This window comes from Excalfactoria chinensis, chromosome Z (assembly GCF_039878825.1).
Source record: "Excalfactoria chinensis isolate bCotChi1 chromosome Z, bCotChi1.hap2, whole genome shotgun sequence".
In the NCBI taxonomy this organism is placed as follows: Eukaryota; Metazoa; Chordata; class Aves; order Galliformes; family Phasianidae; genus Excalfactoria; species Excalfactoria chinensis.
In genome coordinates this window covers 40,509,528-40,533,258 of record NC_092857.1, presented here as the reverse complement: position 1 = coordinate 40,533,258, position 23,731 = coordinate 40,509,528, and the positions used below count along the sequence as shown (strand labels likewise).

The 23,731-nt window shown below is 36.6% G+C and overlaps 1 protein-coding gene across 4 annotated transcripts in view; it reads left to right on the top strand.

Annotated features, from left to right (window-relative positions):
- The window catches only part of ERCC6L2 (ERCC excision repair 6 like 2), a 49,073-nt gene extending 29,321 nt beyond the window's left edge, over positions 1-19,752 (top strand). For 2 of the 4 annotated variants that reach the window (XM_072359341.1, XM_072359342.1), the window contains 4 exons: positions 408-1,605; positions 2,337-2,491; positions 17,118-17,305; positions 18,580-19,752. In XM_072359341.1, coding sequence (XP_072215442.1) covers positions 408-1,605; positions 2,337-2,491; positions 17,118-17,305; positions 18,580-19,534 — 2,496 coding nt within the window. In that variant the 3' untranslated portion in view covers positions 19,535-19,752. Of the gene's footprint in view, positions 1-407; positions 1,606-2,336; positions 2,492-8,374; positions 8,493-13,484; positions 13,574-17,117; positions 17,306-18,579 lie in introns of those variants that run through there. The other 2 variants (XM_072359343.1, XM_072359345.1) reach the window with 2 other exon arrangements.
- The last annotated feature ends 3,979 nt before the right edge of the window (positions 19,753-23,731 follow it).

The window sequence follows — 23,731 nt, the reverse complement described above, 5'->3', positions numbered from 1 at the left end:
TTTTAAGGTTACCTCAAAATAATTTTTGTTAAATTACAGTGTGCCCCACGTAATTTTAGAGCAGAGTCTTAAGTACTTTTAACTCTCCTAAAATATTAGCAACCATATATAAAGAGGTTTACCATTGTGCTCTGGGATTTTTTTAATGAATGCCTTCACACGGCATTAATGTGAAATCAGTCTTCAAACTTACTGGGGAAATAAAAAACAACAACAAAAAAACCACTGGTGTGAACTGGGAAAATGAAGGTTGTTTTAGCAGTCAGTACCTAGTCTGAAAACATAGATTTTTATTGTTATCTTCATTATTGTTCTGCTTAAGACTTTGATCTGCCAAACTTTCCGCTATCTACCTGGTGTAAATAATGAGTGTTTTTTGTGTGTTTTTTTTTTTTTTTTTTTTCCAGTGTGAACAACCAGACTGTGAAGGAGCTAGAGGTCCTTCAAGCCATAAGGCACAGTTAAAAAGAGAAGAAACTGATTTTCATGATTATTTTAGTGATGATGATATTCTGGAATCATCCATGAAGGAAAGTGTCAGAAAGAAGCCTTGCAGCACATATAATGCAATGATAGGAAAGAGACAACTTTCCTTAGTGCAATGTGGATTCTCTAACTTGTTGCAGAGAGAAATTGAAGCTACCAAAAAAAGTGGTAATAATGACTTGCATCGTTCAGGTTCTGATGGTCAAACTATAAGAACATGTATCAGCAGCAAGAGTAATGATGTTCAGAAATGTGAAAAATATGTGCACACTTTGGAGCACAAGAGAGCTGCTCACTCACCAAGTGGAACTGATACACAAGACATGCATAGTGCGGATTGTCTTGTTTTATCAGACTCTGAAGAAGTGGACAGAGAAAATGAAGATCTAAGCATTTCAAGGCAAAGTGATGTAGTAATGGAAACTGAAAGCAGTTCTGAAGAAAACTGTGATGTCGTCTTTCCTACCCAGTTTCCAGCAAACCACCAAATAGTGCATACTAAAAAAACTGAATGTCAGACATCAGCATCTGAAAATTTTGAAGACTCGCTAAAAGAAAAAGATAAGTTTGTACTTAAGGAAGAATATATGGAATCCAAATTGCCTAGAGCTGAATCAAATTTCAGCAAAACTGTGTTTTTTAAAAACATGAAAAACAGCACAAGAGGCTTGAAAGGTGCAAGCAGTGAAAGTGATGAGTCTGATGATATTGAAATTCCCGGTCATTCTGAATCAGAAAAGTTAAGAACATTCAGCTCCGTAAAAGGGAAACAAAGGCATACGCATAGGAGTGCACTAGGCAAATTCTCAAAATCTCCACCTCAAAGGAAGAAGCCTTGGAGAAAAGAAAAAGAAAGCGATGCTCATAATATAGATGAATTTTCACCCTCTGAAGATAAGTTACAGGTTGAAAAGATTCATACCCACGAAAAAAGCTGTAAGTGTAAAAGACAGAGTTGCAGAAGTCAGTTCATATCTAAAATGCGCCATCCTGTTCAGGATAGGATGTGCTTTGTTGCGCAAATGAAGACTAGCGATTATGCTGCGCATAGAAGTTCTACACGTAGAGCTCAGTTTGACCATCAGAATCAAAATGTGGGATCAATGGACAGATATTTAGGTAATTAGTAGTTCCTTTGTGTTTTGTTTGTTTGTTTGTGTTTTGTTTTTTATTTTTTAATTTTAAATAGTCATGTCTCTGCTGCAGATTTAAGTTCTTCCTTTTATATATTATTTTGTAAAAGTACATTAATAAATGCTCTGTTAACTTATTAAACATGTCTCCATTGCTCTTTTTACCTGTTAGCCTAACTATTCTGTCTTCCAAGGAACTGGGCTTTTCTGTAATATGTTTTTGAACGTTTACATATCTTTTGAAAGATGTGAAGTTGAGAGGTTAATTAGGAATTCACAGATTTAAATACTTAAACTGTAAAACATGAAAAGTCTGGACTGGGATGGTATGAATTTCTTATTTTCCTAAATTTATATGTATATGACTTTGAAATACCACGTGGAAGATTTGTATCTGATTTGTGATTTATCTTCAAGCACAAATATTGCCATTAAATAATAGATGCTTTGAAATATATCCTTTCTCTATTTAAAAAAGCCCCATAATGAAATGACAGCAGCAGCACTGAACTATCTGGATAAAGCTGATGATTGTTCTTAATTCAACAGAGCCAAGAAACCTAGTTTTGAATGAAATTGTAACACAAGTTACAAGTTCCAAATAAAACTTAACTGTTAATGATTAAATTAATTGCAGTATCTTTCTTGAGTGTAACTGCGTGTCTTGAAAGTTTTGGAATAACCCAAATCTTTGATCTTTTTCTTTTGATGTATCAGATGGGGTTCAAGAAGTGGCGTATATGCACTCAAATCAGAATGTGGTTGGATCAAGCAAGGCTGAGAATCACTTGAGCTGGTGGGCAATGCGAGACGTATTTGAGTTGAAGCAGTTTTCCCAGCTCCCTGCTAATATAGCCGTCTGTTGTGCCCAGGTAAAGATAAGTATTTGGAAATGTTTCTATTCTGTATTTATCTGAAACTTTCATTGTAAGAAGTTCTAACAAACTTGTTTTTCTATTAACGGCCACCATGAATGCTCATTGTCACTGGGCTTGGGAGGAGGAGGCTCAAATAGTGGTCCAATAAATTACATTTGTAGGTTTTTGTTTTGTTTTTCACGTTGGTCAACCCTGAAAGAACTGGGGATTGTGCAGCATAACACCCTCTGACTGATTTTTCTGAGAGTAATGGTAGGAATGAGGACTTAGTATTTGTAATCAGATCCTGTACCATCTTGGTGTGATCTGAAACTTAAAAATCTTCACTTACACCTGGACCTAGTAGACAAAAATTCCACTTTCAACACGTGTGTAAATCTCTGTGGCATAAAAGTCAAATGTAAGTGAGATAGAAGCTTTTATTTTTCTCTTTTTAGGATGGAAACATGGTTGCTATAATGTGTTAAATTATTGGTCATTATAGTCTGTCCTTACTGTCTGAAACATAAAACTAGAGGTCGGTGGGAGTACTCTCTTGTAACAAAATATAAATTCTGTAGTTTTCATGGTCATGCATCTTGTTTAATTACATGTGGAATACATAAGATCTGGAATAAATTCAGGTATAGTTAGTATGGTTTAGTTCTTATCATATTGCGGTTTTAATTTACTGTAATTATCTTTGATGTTGTTTGCTTTCTGATAAATATTTGCAGTTTTCTACACGAATTTACAAGTTAAACCACAGACATAGGACAAGTAATGGATATGCAGTTCAGTCTTTATGAACATTCTGACAGTCACTATAGAAATTATAGACTTAGTCATTTGGAGTACTGAACATCTGCAGTGAACATTTCTTTGAATGTTACTGATGTATTCTAAGTAGTTGAGCCATTAGCAGAGATTTTTACACTGGGAAGATCAGACCAGACCAGCCAACAAAAGTGAAGCCTCTTCAGTTCTAGCACATTTGCATTAGAATGTCCTTCTTAACAGAAAAGCAGGTCAAAAATACTCAGGAATACTGTAGAAAGATGCTTACTTAATGGCAGCGGCTAGCAACATAAATAAAATTCAATATAAGTGGATTAATACTTTTAAGGGACTACTTTGTGAAGGGGTCTGTTGATGTGTATATCTCCAAAACTGTTTTGTGGGAATTCATCTGTGTTGTTTGTATAACTTAGATAACTTAGTCTGTATGACTTACAGGTATTGCAAATTAACTTATTTTGATTGACTTTTTGGTCAGTTTAAGGCATTTTGGAAGCAACGGTAATAGTAGTTCTGTTGGAGAACAAACTAGGCAGGAAAAACAAACAGACAAACAAAAAAAAACTTCAGTAATTATGGAAAAGTTTGCCTCTTGATTTCATTTCCTTTTCTTACTTTGACATAAAGGCATTAATCTAGGAATATTCCCTAAGTTGCCAGCTTTTCTTAAATGTGGATTTTGGAATTTCTTTGTTTTGAAAAAAAGCCATTACAGACTCATAGAAGTCTTTGAAGAACTACCTACCTAGAATGCTACTGCTAATATTTTCCTTTCTTCATTATTTTAATTTCAAAAAACACTCCTCTGAAAGACATATCATTGCTGCTCTTTCAGCCATCAATTTTTACTGATAGTTTTCCGCTTGTTCTACCTTAAACCAATAAGAAACATGTCTGAGTAACTAATAGTTATATCCTTAAGAGAGTGCTGATTTCAAGTAGGATTTTTTTTATTTTTTTTAATTAAACCTTACAGATTAAAATGTTATTTCATGGAATTTTAAGCAATTACACTTTTTAATATTATGTCACTATCTTAGGGAAGTAATTATAGTATAAAACCCTGGAATCTTAACTGTTACCTGATAGTTCTTAAAAGAATTAGTCAGCTGAAATTTCTTGCTGATTTTGCTTTGTAGCATCATTATTCTGTCAGTGTGTCTAAAATGGTTATGTAGCCATCTGAATTAGCACATTCTTAAATAATTTTTTCAGTGTATTGAAGCTCTATTTGATAGTATGTGAGTGATGCTTCAATAATATTTATTTGATTTTGAGCATACATAAAATCGTCTGTTTTGTAAGTAGGAGTGTTTGCAAGAGGATATTTTTATTTCATATATAAGCCTATTTTGGACAACAGTAAAATATCCTTTGTGCTGTGCAGGTTGTTCATGCCAGCTTTATCTTCCTGCTTTGTACTACAGTCTGTTCGTAATGAGATGTTTCTGCCTTTAATTACATTTTTTCATGTAATGATCTCAGGGAAAGAGATGCAACAACACTAAAAGCCAGTGAAGTATTCCATTGATGTAGATGTGTTATATGTTTGGAAATACTGTGGAAGTTAGGTGAATAATAACAGAAAAATTAAGATACTGGAAACCAAATTTAAAAAAGCAATTTTGTTTTCTACCTGCAGTAGATAAAGTAGATTCATATTATCACTGAAGCATGAAAACTAAAATAGGAACTTAAGTTTCCTACAAATTGTAGTAAATGAAAGGACTCTTCCTTCAAAGTGAGAGCAGTTACATGAGAAGAAGTTCCCCAGAAGCCAAGGTAGAAGGGAAGGAAACAGGGAGTTTTTATCTGTCAAATTAAGGCTTTGCAGATATGTAGATAATCCTACTTAAGAACGTGAGTAGCTAATGAATAAATAAGCTTGGATTTAAAATGATCATAAGAATTTTAAGATTTGAAATTTAAGAAAATATCTGCCTAAATGATAGTTTCTTTCCTTGACTTCAGAAGATTTGTGTTAGAGCTGAACAGTGGGCTCAAGTTCTAAAGTTGAGGTTTTGACTGAACATGTTTTCTGTCCAGTAATGGGTTGTCAGTCTGTCCTTAATATTGCTTGTGGCAGGGTTCATATATCTCAGCAGCCTTTTCTCTGAAATGATGAAGCATAATGTGTTAACCTGCTTTTGGTTTGTAGCTCTAAAGGTGTAGGGAAGTGAAGTCTTGGTTCTTTTTTACAAGAAGCTGTTACTGCTAATATTTCTTACTTTCCTATTTCTTTTCTGCTTCATGTTGCAGAGCTCTGCTGAGATACAGCTTGAAGTTTGTGTTGTGGTTTAAACTGACAGGCAGCTAAGCACCACAAAGCCATTTGGAAAAAAAAAAATAAAAAAAAAAAAAAAATTGAACTCATAAGTTGAAACAGAACTATTTACTAAGACGGAGAAAGAAGAAAAAATAATAGTAATGGTAACTACTAATGATAATTATAATTATGTGATGCACAACACAAGTGTTTACCAGCCAATGACTAAGTAGATTTTGGGAAAGAGGGACAGAAGAGTACAACTTGTTGTTGTATGATAATCGCCCCTAAACTCATAGCACTGTTCATGTGGAAGGTGCGGGAGCATCAGTGAACAGATGTCTGTTTAACAGAGGCACTAAAGAGCCTCCATATTAAAGACAAAACCAGGGATTTTTGTTCTGCAAAGATAAATGGCTGATAGCTGAAAAAATTCTGGAGGAGCATAATCGTATTAGAGTATAAGTGCATTTAAAGTAATTTCCACTAAATCTATCCTCTGTAATTCTGAAAATACATTGTACATCTCAGAACCTAAGTCTGACAGATGAGAGACACTTCCCTCTTGGGTTGCAGTTCGTAGTCCTAAACGGAAGACAGAAATGAGAGTTGCCTGTCTGGTACCATCGGGCACAGAGTATCCACATCAGGCTTCAATGTTCTACGCACCTGAAAGCAGAAAATGCTTGTAATTTAGTGTGACAGATATTCCAGTGAATATTACTGAAAGATGATCTTTGTTCCTTCCTTATTCGGTTCAGCACAGAAGATATTTAATCTGCTATTTCACAGAAGATTATTTGTAATAAGTGATCTTCTGTAGAAGTGTAAAGGATGAAAGTTATATTAGATATACTAGTGCAAGTAACCTGGTTTTCCGGTATTTTCTGTGTAGCTTTTAGGCTGATTGAATGACATTCAGGCATTTTTGTTCTGCATTTTAGTTTCAATTCAAATCTACTTATAAGTCTGTGCAAATAGACTTGGTTGGAAACTCTCTTATGAAATGAGTGGGAGAGTTTCTGTGTTGTTTCATCTATTGAGAAAATACTTGGTATTCATCTATCTTATATATAATTACAAGGTACTGAAGAAAGATATTGGAAACAAAAACTTGTAAAATAAAGAATATGAATGAAGCCTATTGACCAGACTTCATGTTCTTTTAAAGCTACAATATAATTTTTAGAGTCAATGTAATGTTATTTTAGTCTTCAAAAAAATAATAACAACGAAAAGGCCTGAAAAGTCATTCACATTGTGCATTCTTAATGATTCTTTTGACATTATTAATTTTGTGGAAGAAAATGAAGGTTTTATCATCTTCTCAAAGTTCTTAATCATCTCTTAGGTATTTCTAGAGTGTTTTTTTCCTAGTGGGTTCCAGGCAACAAAGCTACGTGTAGCATAGGAACTTGTTGCTTAGCCTTTTAGGTAACTTGCACTGTTTTTTAGAAGCTTTTTCTTACATACATTAAGAAGTAGAAGCTTCTGAGGACCAAGATTAAATGTTTTCTTATAATGTTTCTTGTCTATTCAGAATTAAATGATTGCCTTCCTTAATTTACCATATATTTTTCCTGTTAAGTGGCAAAAACAACCTATGTGAAATATTTTACAGAGGTGCAGAAGTCTGAAGTAGACTTCCTTTACTTCCTGTAAAACAGAACTTAAGAATTATTTCTTCAGTAGGAATCTGGCAGACACAGAGAGGGTTGGACTATGGGGAAGACTTACAGAAGGCTTGGTCATTATATTAAGAAGTCAAAAATATGAACTTGGTATACTGAATAGGTTGAAAAATTGATTATATCCTGCATTAGAGCTAACTTGCAGTTTCTAGTATGTGAAAAACTGTTAGTCACATAGAACTTTTACTGTACCTGTTGAATGTGTGGAGTCTTTTATTTTAGTCAAATGCATATTATCAATTTAAGTTCACTTAGTTTTTACTGAAAAGAAATGTACAAAGACAGCCATTCAATTGAGGATTAATCACTGTGGCAACAGTAATGTGGTGACTGGAAAGGGAGAGCAAGTATTCTCCCCTCTGCTTCCTGCCAGCTGTCATATTCAACCTCTGTGACATGAATTCAGGCCAAAATATAGACTGTGACTAGCTCTAAGAAACTATATCTGTATCTTTGTAGTATCTTTGTAAATTGGTACAAGAATCTCACTATAAAAAAACTTAATCCTCTGAGTTGGATGACAGACGTTTGGCAGTCTTGCGGGTGTTTGACAGAGATGCTTTGTAGTAAAACCTGGATTAATGGTAAACCCTCCTTTATGTTATTGCAATGTAGTGTAAATGAGAGAACTAAGCATGCTGTCAGTCTAAGAAAAAACATGCTCTTTCTATTTCCAATGTGCAGTGCTGTTGAGAATGCTGTAAATGCAAAAGTTGCGTTATTAAGAAGCCCTCTTAATCATATCTGTGTTACACTGACATTTTGTAGTTTATTTAGATAAAGACTTTGTAGCAGTTATAGTAACTCTTATTCCAGTTTGGTTCTGTAGCTTTCAGATTCAACATGTTTAGATGATTATTTACAGTGAGTAGGCTTTTGGGAGATAACATTCCCTTATCCTTGCTTTTCTGGGATAGGGTAGTCTATTTGGCTTTAAAATAATCTTTCCCAAATGTCTGACCTGTAATGCTGCCTTATTGACATTACTGTTTCAGTTTACAATGGAATTAACTGTTTCTGTATGGTTTTCAGTTGGTATTTTTAAATAGGATGAATTCATATCTCATATTCTGTGAAGCATGTCATTGCATTTTCTGCATGGTGTGTTTGCCTGACTTCTTGATTTGTTGCTTTTTAATGAAGGAGTGGGAGTACAAAGGAAAGTAGCTACAAGTCCACAGACTTCTGCTGGAATAAATGGTTGATTTAGTTTTGAATTCTGAGACAGGCTGACTATCCCTTTTCATCTCAACAGTAACAAGTAAGTTAATTTGCAGTAAGGTGTTCTATGCAAAATAAGGCGGTAAGATTTATAGTTGCTTGCTTTGTTTATAAGTCAGTAAATTAAATGAAACTGCTACGGTGAGAAGTTTTTGCCGTTAAGTGATTGGAGAAGAAACAGTATGATTTGGAACAGAGCAGAACAGAGAGAGAACAATCTAATTTCCACTAGCAAGCAAAATATAGCACTGAATCCTTACTCTACATTTAGATGAGTAAAAAAGGTGACCATGACAAGCAAGGGAAACTTACTACAAATTACTCTGATATCAGCAGGTATAGCTAAACACTCATCTTTCCGTACTCTGGTAAATATAAAAGAGTATGCCCTTCTTTGTGTGCTGGCAGCATATTTTGGATAAGTAATTCGAACGTGGGATAAATCTTAACTTTTTGAATGTTATTTCAGTGATTATTCTGCTTTGTTATTATCTAGTATTAGATATCTGTCATGGAATTCACTGCCAGCATCCTGAGTAGTTTTGTTTAGTTTGTAGAGTTTAATTGTCCTACAATATTTTAAAATTTCAAGGTAGATTAGCTTTTCATTGATTCTGACTGAGGACCTCATTTTTAGAAAAGCTACACACCATTTTTGAAGACACTATTATTTACTTTGTTTTCCTTGATAGGTAAGGATAGTTTAGGAATAAATTCTTGTTACTACATGTCTATGTGTAGAAGAGAAAATAAGAGGCCAACGTTGAACAGTCAAATAACAAGCATTTCAGAGTATTTGTGTATGAAATGACCTAACAAGTAAAGAAAATGTTAACAAAATAAAAGTGATGTCTAAAAAAAGCATATATTCAAGAACAGCTTATAGGAAGGTTCTAATAATAGTGGATTATGAACACTCCCATGAAAAATCACAGAAATCTATAAGGGAAAGATTAGCTGAGTTATAATTAGTGTAGACAATGTCACTGAAATGTGGTGAGAATTACTTTGTCAGAATAATGATAGTTGTCCAAGTGATACACACCAGAACAGAATATATATGAAAAGTCTTTTGTTTTCCCAGGCTTTGAGGATAGTGGAAAAATACAGAGTAGACTATAGCATATAGGTTTATTAGCTGTTGCATGCTGAGTTACATTCAAGGACAATTATACTGAATTTAGTGTTTTCAGACTTTTTTGTAAATCAGGTAACTGCAACACAACTAAAGTTTTGAGAAGGCCTTGTTTGTTTTAGAAATGAAAGCAAACACTGAAAATGTGCAGTGGATGCTATCCTGGACATCTGGCAGTGGTGACTTCATGTGCGGAGAAAAGCCAGTGCTGCCTCAGTTGTGTATGGGGATGTCAGATGGAAACTGCCACTGGAAACTGCCTAGATACTACCATAAAATTATACTTGAGTTACACAGTGAAAAAGAGGAAGATATTGAGATATCATAGAATTGTTTTAATTTAGAAGGGGCCTTTAGAGGTTGTCTGGTTCAACTCCATTGCAGTGAAGAGGGACATGCACAGCTAGATCAGGTTTCTCAGAGTCTGGTTCAGCTTGGTCTTGAATGTCTCCAAGGGACACCTCACTGGGCAACCTGTTCCAGAGCCTCACTGCACTTATCATTAAAAAGAAAAACAAAAAACACTTTTTTTTTCTTATATCAAATCTAGATCTCCCTTCTTTTAGTTTGAAACTATTTCCCTTTATCCTGTCACAACAGACCCTGCTAAAGGTTCTGTCCCTTTCTTTTTTGTAGCCTCCCTTTAGATACTGGAAGGCCATTATCTAGAACCTTCTCCTCTCCAGACTGGGTTTCTCCAGCTTTCTCTGCCTTTCCTAATAAGGCAGTCATTCCTCCTTAGATTCATTCATCCTTAGATAATTTTTGTGGCCTTCCTCTGGATGTGCTCCAGCAGGTCCATGGGTCTACTGAGGACTCCAGATCTGAATGCAGTACTCCTGAGACCTCACCAGTACAGAGTAGAAAAGCAGAGTAACCTCCTGGACCATGTTTCTTTTGATGCATCCAGTGATATGATTGGCTTTCTGGGCTGTGAGGGCACATTGTTGACTCATGTCCCATCCACCAGCACCCCCAGGCCTTTTCAGCAGGGCTGCACTAAATCCTTTCATCCCCTAGCTTGTATTGGTAGTGAGGGTTGCCTAGACCCAGGAGCAAGATCTTGCATTTGGATTTGTTGAACCTACTGAGATTCACCTAGGCCCACTATTCAAGCCTTTTGAGGTCTCTCTGGATAGCATCCTGTCCCTCTGGTGTGTTGACCATACCCCAGAGCTTGTTGTCATCAATAGACTTGCTGAGGGTGCGCTTGTCCCCCTGTCAATGTAACTGATGAAGATATTAAAGAGTATTGGTCCTAGTGCTGACCCTGTGGGGCACCATTCATCACTGATCTACAGACATTGAGCCACTGACCACCACTCTCTGGGTGTCATCTTACAACCCAACTCCTCATCCATCAAACAGTTCATCTGTCAAATCCACAACTTCCCAATTTGGAGAGAATGTTGTTATGGAGGACTGTGTTCAAAGCCTTGCTGAAGCAAGACAACTTTGGTTGAGGAGTAGTTATGTTTGTATGTTTTCAGATTCAGGTTTCTGCAGGAACTTCAGTATCTTCACAGCCTGGTGCCACAGGCATAAGACAAGAAAAAAGTGTCATCCCTGAATGTTTGTTCCTCATTTTCTCTACTCAGCTCATTCTCGGACTCTGCTCTTTTGCTTTGTAGCACATTTTTGTCTTGCTGAACTTAAAAAGATTATCCTTCTCTATTGCTATACTGAGACTGAGAAAGGAAGGGGAAAGTCTCAGGCTTAATGTGACCAGTTATGTGTGAATACTCTTATATTTGTATTCATTGCTGTAGAATGTAAAGATGCCTCTTTATGTCTTAAATATGAAGAACATATGAAGAGGTTTTGTTCCATCAAAGATAGACTCAGTTTGGATGTATGTTTGTTATTGTTAAAACTCTTAACTGCAGCGGGGGCTACACAGAATAAACAAGAGCTGTTGCAGATTCAAGATGGAGTCTCTTAGTTGGAGTGACTGCTTAAATTTTTGGTTGATTTTCAACTGTGTGTCTCCATTCTACTACAGAAGAATGAATCTTAATTGTGTACTAGTATAGAACTCTAAAGATGTAGATGCTTCCATATATGCTGATCTCTTGATTACAGTTTGTTTGCAGTTTAACTCAAAGAAATGGAAACTCATTATTGACAACCAAAACCTTACCATCTAAAGAACAAGAGACATTCCTGACAAATGAAGAAGGAATGAAGAAAAATACATTCTGTAGTAGAAACGATAGAAAGCATAGATATATTGTGATTAAAAATGAAAACTCAGAAGTTACATGGTACATGAAAAATAGATATGAAAGCTTTCTCTGGCATATTCTTTCATGAGTGGTAAAAGTCCCTAGGTTTACTGAGTGCTTTCATAACTATGTATTTTCTGCACAGTTATATAATGTACAGTTTTCTTTCCTGTTGATGTGGAAGCATCTTTAGAGCAAGTGCAGTAAACAAAGAGGGGTTAAGGTAAGGAAATAGTTGTAAGATTGAAAGACGTGTCTGTGCTTTTACACTTTATTTTCCCTAGTTTACAATAGTGTTCTGTAATTTCATTTTACTGTACTTCTTTTAACTCTGTTTTTTTTTTTTTTCCCATTTTGTGGGATATTTATTTTGGTATAACATTTTTTCATGTAATTTTTTTTAATCCAAAAACCATTACTTCTGCAAGATAACTTACTTCTGTGGCCCTTTGTGTTTTATATACATAATTTATGTATGTAACTTGTCTCTTTCTCATGAACTGCATGTGGAGATGATCTCAAGGAGTAGGACTTGCTAAGTTTCCTAGAAAGCGGTGAAAGTATCATAGTAATACAACAATTCACATAATCACAGGATTGTAGGGGTTGTAAGGGACCTCTAGAGATCATCGAGTTCAACACCCCTGCCAAAGCAGGTTCCCTACGCCAGGTTGCACAGGTAGGCGTCCAGGCGGGTCATGAATATCTCCAGAGAAGGAGACTCCACAACCCCCCCGGGCAGCCTGTTCCAGTGCTCCGTCACCCTCACTGTAAAGAACTTCCTGCATACATTCATGCAGAACTTCCTATGTTCCAGCTTATGTCCATTTCCCCTTCACCATCTTTGTGGCCCTCCTTTTGACTCTTTCTAAGAGGTCCCTGTCCTTTTTGTACTGGGGAGCCCAGAACTGGACACAGTATTCCAGATGAGGCCTTAGCAGGGCAGAGTAAAGGGGGAGGATCACCTCCCTCGACCTGCTGGACACGCTCTTTTTAATGCACCCCAGTATGCCATTGGCCTTTTTGGCTACAAGGGCACACTGCTGGCTCATGGCCAACCTGTCGTCCACCAGGACGCCCAGGTCCCTCTCAGCAGAGCTCCTCCCTGCATCCCCCAGCCTGTACTGATACATGCAGTTCTTCCTCCCTAGATCATAGTATCATCATAGTATCATAGTATCGTGCAAGTTGGAAGGGACCTTAGAGATCATTGAGTCCAACTCCCGGGATTCGAGCCTTTTGTGTAGCAGAGCGGCACTTCTACCACTTGCGCCACAGGGGGGATTCAAACCCGGGCCTCCGGTGTTGCAAGCGGTACTTCTACCACCTCTAATTCATTAGTATTACAGTTCATTAGTAGGTCCTGTCTTTTGATGTGGAAAGAATTTGTTTTCACCTTCCAATAATTGAGAAAGGAGAAAATGTGAAGAGTGCAGTAATATGTAAAGGTTGCAGGTGTTTCAATATAAATGGACATAATTTATCTGAATACCAATACTTATGTGGTCAAGTTTAAAGAAAATGTCTGAGTAGTGGAAATTTCAGAGTGTGCACTACTAATACATAGTCTTTGTTCAGTATTCAATAAAGATAAACTGCTTTCATAACTGCTATCAATCTTTTTTTTTATAATACCTTTAACACATGTTGTATGATATTTTTATTTCTTTAGGTTTATATCACATACATTACAGAAGGCTAATCAGAAGATGTGCAATGTAATACATGAAAAACACCTTCCTAATATACAGCATATTGTTTGATGACGTAAAGTTTGGCAAAAATTATATTGAATGTCTGTGCTGTAATTTTAGTTGTTATTTGGAATAGCTTTCTGTAATAATGTATTTAAAATGTAAGTACGTTTAGGAATTTCGAAGTGAGAGAAGAATGTGTTATTTCTTGTTTAGGTACTGGTGGAACCTCTGTTCCAGGAGCAAAAATTTCTCTTGTTATTTCTACAATTCAAGCTTTTTTTACTAATTTTCCTTTCTTTGTATTACATTTAACATTAACATTTTCTGTAGTTACTTGTATTGATTTACAGAGGGAAAAGAAGTTCTTATCTACTGTACACTTTCTGTTAAATAAGTATTTCTTTCCATTTCTGACACATGCTTATAGACCAGTTATCACCGTCTTTCATGGTTTCCCGTAATGAGTTGAAAATGAAGTCTTCTGATCAGTAGCATGGTCTTCTGAGAAGTTCAGCAACACTTCTAGTAAATTAATGAATGTACAGTACTATAAGTTGAGCAATGGTAAGCTACACTTCTAATGTGCAGAATGCTTCTTGTGGCAAAGGTTTTCTGGTTCTTTTATTCTGTTCTTCTGGCCTTTTTAATTAATAAAGGACCTCCTATTCAGAAGTATGAATACGTTGTTAAATGTGTTAGTAGTGTAATAACAACTGTCCAGGGTTCCTAGCTGAGTCCACTTCTGTTAATTTCAGTCTTGGAAAAATTGCTTAAGGTGTATGACATATGTCACAGTGCAGGTGCCCAAGACCAGCACTTGTGAATCTGAATACTGTGTTGACAAAATTTGATCTAAGATCTTTGATATAATGGAATGCACAATGGTTTTATGGTAGAGAAAGAAATGGAGGAACAGGAAAATGCTACTTTAAGGTGGTTTTCATCATAAAATAGGTTTCAGTTGGTGAGTTAGAAGGCAGACATTGAAAGGGAAACAGGAAAAAAAGCAGTTTCTGAGTGGAAAGAATCAGTGCAGAGTAAATGAGTAACACATGATGTCATATTCAAAAGAAAGCAAAATATTGGTGTGCTGGAAGTTTTGACTGAAGTTTTCATTTTTTTAAACAACAGTGCAAGGAAAAAGAAATGAAACATTTTCATCTAAACTGTACTTAGAACATTAGCCATATATAATTCAGAATAACAAACTTCAGATTGGAGCTTTAAGATGCCATTGAGACATCTCAGTGACCTGTTCAAAAACTAAAATTAAAACTAAAAAATCAGTAGTTTGGGGCTGTATTTAAATTATTTAAATAATAAATTAAAACCTTAAACACATTTTCAAGCACAACAGAATCATTTGTATTTCAGTCTGTGTGCTGTTTAAGTAGAATCATAAAATCACAGAATCACCAAGGTTGGAAAAGACCTAAAAGATCATCCAGTCTAACTGTTCACCTATTACCAATAGCTCCCACTAAACCATGTCCCTCAACACAACATCCACTTTTTCCTTGAACACCCCCAGGGTCGGTGACTCCACCACCTCCCTGGGCAGTCCATTCCAGTGCCTGACCACCCTTTCTGAGAAGTAATACTTCCTAATGTCCAGCCTGAATCTCCCCTGCTGTAGCTTGAAACCATTCCCTCTGGTCCTAGCACTAATGACACGAGAGAAGAGGCCAACCCCCAGCTCACTTCATCCTCCCTTCAGGAAGTTATAGAGAGCAATGATGTCTCCCCTGAGCCTCCTCTTCTCCGGGCTGAACATTCCCAGCTCCTTCAGCCTCTCCTCATAAGGCCTGTGCTCCAAACCCCTCACCAGCTTTGTAGCCCTCCTCTGAACACGTTCCAAGGCCTCAATGTCTTTCTTGCAGTGAGGGGCCCAAAACTGGACACAGTACTCGAGGTGCAGCCTCACCAGTGCTGAGTACAGGGGAATGATCACCTCTCTGCTCCTGCTGGCAACACTGTTTCTGATGCAAGCCAGGATGCTGTTGGCCTTCTTGGCCACCTGGGCACACCTTCGACTCATGTTTAGCTGAGCATCAAGCTTATATATATATATTATATTATGTATATATATATTATATATCTTATATATATATAATATTATGTATAATATATAAATATATTATATATATATATATATCTTTTATCTATAGTTAATATAGCATGCAGAATTAGTGAGGTAACTCTAGAATGTATTCTGTAGATGATACCTGCTATTTCAGCATTAATTTTGTTTTTATTGTCATCACTGTGAGATCAAGAGTTTTTTTGGTCTTAATTATAAACTTGGTTTCAGTTTTGTTTAATTGAATAATGCAATTAAATTGTGATGTTTGGAGTTGCTCATGTAGTTTAAACAGAGAAAATTTATGCCTGTAGGTCCCTTAGTTTTGACGTTTTTCTCTGCTAGTTTGAGGTTATTTGCCAAAGTAATGGATTGTGAACAGCTATGAGACCCTAAAGCAGAAGAATGTTTTGAACAGCCCATGGAATTAAAGGAAGTAGATGCAGATCAAATAGGAGCACATTGCAAAGAAACATTGTATATGGGAAAAAAAAAAAAAAAAAAGAAAAAAAAAGAATAAAAAATAAACAAACAACACAAATTTTGAACTGCAGATGTCAAGTTGTGAACACTGTTTTTTCATCTTTTGGACAGTGTCTGTAGGGGGACAGAGGATATCACTAAGCAGTTCTATTTTTTTTCTTGATTTACTGGAGAAAAAAATAATTACAAGGATTTAGGAGTTTCTGAATTGACTGTCAGTGTATGATGCATCAATATGTAACAGACTTCTTGAATTCTCTTGATGACCATTACAATTAGAACTGACTTTTGCCATTTAGGAATCATCACAACTGCTACAAAATGTTTTAATCTTATCTGTATTATAGTCAGTGTGTAGTTGATTCTTCTTCATCTTCAAGCAAGTGTAGTACTGCTTTCCAAGGTATCTTTACAACTTTGATTATTTTTGTTAGAGGTTTTGATATTAACAAAAATGTTCTTATCTTTGATAACTGTAGTTATTTATCCATAGTGATTTATTTATATGATTACACATAATAGTGCACCATGTATTGTTAGTGATATTCATTTGGTATTGTTCTGGGTTACACTTTTTCTTTGAGTGTTACATTGCTAAAATTAGTTATTATGTACTGTACATAAATTTTGAAACACACACTAGTAAGCACAAAGTGGTGAATCAAAATAATCGACCAGTTTTACTAAATAAAAATATATAAAATGGAAATACTATATATCTACTTGGAATGCAACTTACAGACACCTACTTCCTTTCTATTCTGCAGTAGTATTTCGAGGTTCTGAGAGTAAGTATTTTTATGACACTTGTTAATGCTTTAAAGAAGGTAATGATGTTTCATATCATATTTGGAAAAATATCCCACTTTGCTCTTGGGGAACTAAGACTTCACTTCACTGTCCAAAGGAAGCATGTGACATAATAGGGAGCTTTCAGTGAATCTCTGAATCCCAGTCTTAGAGCACAAACTGTAAAGTCCATGTGAAGACACAGCATCATCCTATCAGACACAGCTGTTTTGACAATTTGTATTTCTTGTTTTAGAAAACTAACGAAAAGACAGAAGAAGCGATAGCGGAGAAGAAAATTGTGAAGAGAGAGCATGGAATTATGGTGAACAGTAACTGCTGTAACTTGTTTGTTTTGCATCCAGTGATCCAGAGAATCACTAAAGTACATAGGGTGGGTTCAGTCACCTTCTTGATTGGAAAGACGCCCAAAGAAATCCGCAGGTGAGTCTTTTTTGGTGAGAAGAAAGTAAAATTCTAAGCTTGAAAAACTTATGTTCTATTTGTTTCAGATCTCCCCAGGGAATTCTGATGTTTTTGGTTTTTTTGTGACAATAACAGAACAAATGGGAAACTTCCTCTCTAACTTTACAGAAAGTAGCATAATTTACTAACAAAATGAATTTAACCCACAAATCAGTTTAATTTGTTCGTTTGATCTGTCACACATTACATCACCGTGCGGATGTCATCACCACAGTATTCATGGTGTATGCACCATGCAATACAACAAACTAATGCTTAAACTGTATAGAAACAACACATTTTTTTAGTAGCAGGCTCTGACAGCTTACTGGTTCTGTCTAGATTTCATCACTTTCATTGAAAGACTAAAAAAAATTAAACATTTTCTATGTTTTTTTAATGTGGAGCTTAATGGTTTTGATACTCGTTTATTAAGTTAATAAGATTTAATAATATCCCTTGGAAAAGTAAGAGTATTTCTATCTCCTCACTTTTCCTTTTTCCCCAGGCAGTTGCTATTTATAATGTTTAATTTCTGTTGGTGCATAGATAGAAAGTCAAGAACAATAACCAGGCAATATGTGGAAAAAGAAAGGAAAAAACTGCTGTTCTGCAAGCTAACCTGTAGAATTGAGATCTTATACATATTTTTCAATTGTCTTTTAGACAAGAAAATTACTTTATGATAGTCAATATCCAGATAATGTTGTTCAACTTTCTTCCTGTTAGCAAACTGATTATAGCTACCGAAACCATTACAGATAAAGTGTCAGACTTATTCAGGTACTGAAAATTGTAAACATGTAAGAGGTAGGCAGAGAAGAACTCTTCCGGTTAAAAATATTCAAAACTGTAATCATTATTATCGGTAGTTTATTGAGATACAGTTTTCAAAGTCAGTGAATAGACTTAACTCTATTAGAAGATGCTAAGTCAAATCTAGCAAGAAGCCTAAACACATTCTGGCTTAAATGTTGAGTCAGATGTTGGTACCTGGTTGCAGTTAAACACTGTAGTACTTTAAAGTCCTCTGTATGATGAATTAAGATGACAGGATTCCTCAGCATGGTCTGCTGTAGTTGTATTTCTTCACTAATAAAAACAAATATGTCTCCTAAATAAGGAAGTTACCTTTCAATGATTATTTCTTGGGGCATGTGAAATAGAACAGTGTAATTAATTGTTTAAAAGCTTCTTTTGCTCCTACTTTATGGTTTCAGAATAAAGCTTTTTTCCGTTTTTATTCATTACAGGAGACAATTTGAGGAAATCGTATCCCACTTTAAAATGGGATCAATGCAAGAACTTGCGGAACATATTGCAAAAGCTACATCAGAATCACGGCAGAAGTTGCTGAGGGAATTTTATGTTTCAAAGCATCCAGAAATTGAGTCCTTGTTTCCAGTGGATGTACCAGCACATGAAGAAGGAGATGTGGCTGCAAGAAAATCAAGGAAAAGAAAATGTGTTGTTAATTCTGGAAGGTGCAAGTCTAGACCTTCATCAGATAAAGAATTTCTTCCAAGTGGAACTACAAAACTGCAGAACCAGCAAAGCCATGAAATAGAGCAACTTCGCAATAACTCATGCTTGCAAGATACTGTGTGTCTTAATGCAAAATATAAACAGTCACCTACTGTTGCAACTCAGCATACTGAGAGGAGTAACAATCAGGCTTTCAAGGATTTTATGGCATCTGGTTTATTAAACAGTAAATCAGAAATAATTGAGGTCCTGTCTGTAAAAAGCTCTGAAGGACAGCAGGACCCAGAAGTAGCAGAACTGCCAAGAAAAAGATCACCGTCTCTGTCAGAAAACGGGGAGAAAAGAGCTGAGACTGACAAGAAGTCTTTTGTGGACTTACTGGGAGATACCTCTGTTCTCAATGTTCTCTTCAGAAATGGTGGGGAAAAACCTACAGAGTCACCACGGAGAATCCCTTTGGAGCAACTAGAAAAATCAAAGGAGAGACCAAAAGATTTCTGGGACATGCTGAATGAGCAAAATGAAGAGAGCCTTAGAAAGCTCACAGACATGACAGTTATAGAGGACCTATGTGAAAGAACACCTCATCCACCACTGACAGGAAAGAGAGAGGTGTGTGAAAATTCTCTTTGGAAAGAAAATGAAAACTTCCTATGGAGAAGATACAGTTCAGATGATTCAGATGAACCATCTTCTGCTACATCTTTCAATATAGTAAAATGATAGTTTTCTACATGAGTTGTGCTAGAATTGTTTTAGGTAAATGAGCATTAAAATATGTACCACTCCAGTAATATACAACAAAACATGATGCCTCCATAAATTTGAAGGCAAAGTGATGAATTCCTGTTTATGATAACCTTGATTTACATTTTACATTGCCTGTACTATTATTACTAAGCAATGACAAACTAAATTAAGATTAAATTATTTTAAAATGTTTTGAGTGCACTTGCTTTATTGAACGATGATAATAATCCTAGATCTTATTATTCCTCATGATATTCCTGGCATTGGCAGTAGTACTGAGCAGTTATCTCCCTTTGCTTACATTCTCCACCTTCACACATCCCATCAGACATCATGTTAACATGATTTTGATCAGTTTGACTGTAAAGCTGTGGAGCTTCTAATTTTTATTTATTTATTTATTTGGTGTTGTTTGGCGGTGAGTTCTTCATGTTAATGTGAAGGATGACCAATTTTATTTTATTTTTTTTGTTACCTGACTCTCTTGGTGTGAAATCCCCAGCATATTAAACGACGGCACATGTCAAACTCTGGCTTGTGCTCTTAAAGTGCAATGAATTAACTTTTTGAGGAAGTTACTCAATTGAATTCGTTCTGCTGTTGACACTAAATACTACTCTAAAAGTGTACTTCAGCTTCCATTCAGCTTCTTCCAATAGTCAAAAGTTTTGTCAGTCATGTGATGTGTAATACAGTTATGTAATTATAATTCTTGTTGTGTGTAAGAGACTGTTACTGCACCTTCATCTCAAAGCTTGCTGTTGGACAAATTCAACAGATGGACAAGTTCAGGCAAGTTTTGGCAAGTTCAATATATCTTCTGCATACTTTCAGGTCAAGGGCCAGGAGAGCGAAGCAACCTTTAGCAGCTGCTAAATGATGGATGAGCAGCCTTCTGTGCATAACCATCCAGAGTACCTGCATGCCCAAAGGTGCTGCCTGTGATTCTAATGTAAGTGCCCAGGAATGACTCCCTGGTAGAAGAAGGGGATAAAAAAGGCACTTTACAACTAAGGAAGCATGTGCCCAATATCCGATGTCTTGTGGCATGATACTTGCCTGCTGCCTGATTCTCTTGGGCCTGCTGTTGGTTGCCCACTGTTTATCTGCTTGCTGCCAAAGATCAGCCATTCTGCTGCTGCCTCCCCCTATGCCCTACATTGGCCTGTCAGAATGGCACGCAATGGAACACTGTTGGACCCTTGGTGTTGGCTATCCACGCTTTACCTAATTCTTGCTCTTTTCCTATCTCTCATATGTACCTGCTTTCTCTAAATTGGAGAAGTATGAATTTTAAGGATGGACTTAAGTTCAGTGGATTAAGAATTGGTTGGTTGGTTGCAGCCAAAGGGTTGTGATTAATGGTTCTGTGTCTGTCTGGAGGCCGGTTACAAGCAGTATCCCTCAGGGATTGATCCTGTGTCTGGTGCTCTCCAACATTTACATCAGTGACATAGATGATGGAATTGAATGCACCCTGACGAAGTTTGCAGATGGTACAAAGTTGAGTGGTTCAGTCAATACATCAGAGGGAAGGGAAGCCATCCTGAGGGACCTGGACAAGCAGGAGGAGTGGGCCCATGAGAACCTAATGAGATTCAATAAGGCCAAGTGCAGGGTGCAATCCCAGGTATTTACACAGACTGAGGAAAGACCTTGAGAGCAGCCCTGCAGAGAAGGACTTGGGGGTCCTGGTAGATGAGAAGCTGGACACGAGCCATCAGTGTGCTTGCAGCCCAGAAGTCCAACTGTGTTCTGGGCTGCATTAGAAGAGGAGTGGCCAGCAAGTGATTGTCCCTTTCTACTCAGCTCTTGTGGGTCCCCATCTAGAGTACTGCATCCAGGTGTGGGGCCTCCAGTACAAGAAAGACACAGAGCTCTTGGAGCAGGTCCAGAGGAGGGCCACAAAGATGATCAGAGGGCTGGAGCATCTCTCCTGTGAAGAAAGGTTGAGGGAACTGGGATTCTTTAGCTTACAGAAGAAAAGGCTCTAGGGAGACTTCATTGTGGTCTTCCAATACTTGAAGGGAGCTTATAAACAGGAGGGGATACAACTGTTTATGAGGGTGGATAGTGATAGGACAAGGGATAATGATTTTAAACTAAGAGAGGGGAGGTTTAGGTTAGATATTAGGTGGAAGTTTTTCACACAGAGGAACTGGTTTGACACTGGAACAGGATGCCCAAGGATGTTGTGGATTCCCCGTCCCTGGAGGCATTCAAGGCCAGACTGCATGTGGCTTTGGGCATCCTGGTCTGATGGTTGGCAACCCTGCACATAGCAGGGAGGTTGAAACCAGATGGTCCATTCTGTGATTCTAATTTGTAATAATTGCTGGCCTTTCCTTTCTGCATAACTTTAATTGATAATTAACTCATCAGACGATATTTTACCTCACTTGTGTCTCAGTCTCACTGTGGATATATCAAAGAATTTCTCCTGTTGCTCTGATAATCAAGAGCATGACATTGCAACACCAACATGATAAACAGTTGTTCCTATAGCAGGAACTTGAGGAGACTCCTTCAAGAATGCTACGTAAAACATTTAAAGTGCATAGATTAAACTGGGTAGCAAGAGCTTCCTAAGGCAATTTCAAGAACTCTCGAAAACTGCCACCTGGAGAGCTCCTGAAAATCTATCAGACTTGATTGTGAAGGTTCAGTCACCCAATTTCAAGTCAGATCTTCATCTCATGACAGACCATTGTTTCATCTATGCAGATGATAATGATTCAGGGAATAAATTAATGAATACAAGAAGTGTGCATACCATTAATATCTTTGCTGCTGAAAGCATGAGAGAATCTGCATAATTGGATCATGTCCCATCATTTATCTTGATTACCCTCTGTGCCTCTTTTCAAGTAGGCAAAATGGGGCAGCTGTGGATATATGCTGGATGTCATTCTCTTTTTTTAAGCATTATCTAGTGGCTTATGTTTGAGCCTCATTGTATACAACATGACTGTTGGTTCTACTGCAAGGTCTGCTTAAGAGGCTTATTTGGTTGTGTGTACTTGAGGAAAATCCTAATAGTGCTTTGTACCGTGCTGGGATTTCAACTTCTGTTATGTAAGCAGATTTCTCTGTTATGTAGGCTTGAAATGCATGGTATTGTGTGCTCCTTTAGTTTTGGCATGACAGCTGCTGTATGTCTGTTCTGTTCTAGTTGCTTGATTTCAGACAGAGCAAATAAGAAATTTACATGTGTCTTCTACGTGTAACTGCACCTTTATACTCAGGAATAAATTTTGGGCCTTTTATATGACAGTGCTATCTAGAATTAACACTTCTCAGGACATCATGACTTTTCACTCACAACTTTCAGGCAAAATTATTTTATGTAGAGTTTTTTAAACATCTGTTTTACCCAAGAGTTCACTAATGCTCTGTAGGGTTGTAGAGCAAGGCACTTCAATTAAGGGTATATGAAACTGGGATTGAAAGCACAACCACCAGACTTATCTGTGATGCATGTGCCAAACACATGCATTAGCAAATAGAATGATGCATCATTATGTTTTTTATCCAGTCATGGTACAGGGTGCGGTACACTGTGTGTACCTTACTCTACTCATTCCATGATTGAGCACTGCACTTGTTTGTTCTACTGAAGAGGTGAGGAATTTGTCCTAAGAGTATTTTGAATGCAGAATATAAATTTATTCATACTTCTGAAGCTGTACTTTAAGAAAACCAGCCACTGGATCTTACTTTTGTTCCAATACATAATCTACTGTCTATATTTCAGAAAGTAGGAGGCTATGGAGTAATTCTTTGAAAAATAGAGTATATATGGAGAAAGAAGAGTTTTACATGCTCACAAGCTGTCATCTTACTCCTAAGAGACAGTAATAGAATCTCCAAACATTTTCACAGATAGTAGAAGTGCTTATAAGATAAGTAACATAGTGTGTCGTTTGCTGAATAGTCTGTCACATTTTTTGACACTCTGGTATCATATGAAGGAGTACCTTATCATAACATACAGCCAAAAGTGGCCAGAACTTCATTCTGGAAACCTTAACCCTAATCTTTGATTTCTGTAAGCTTTGACATCTTAAATTTATTGTTGTGTTAGTACGGAATACTACATTTAGTTGTTTTATGTAAATGGTAAATGTTATGAAATTTTAAAACCTTGGACACTCAAGCTGCGCAGCAGCA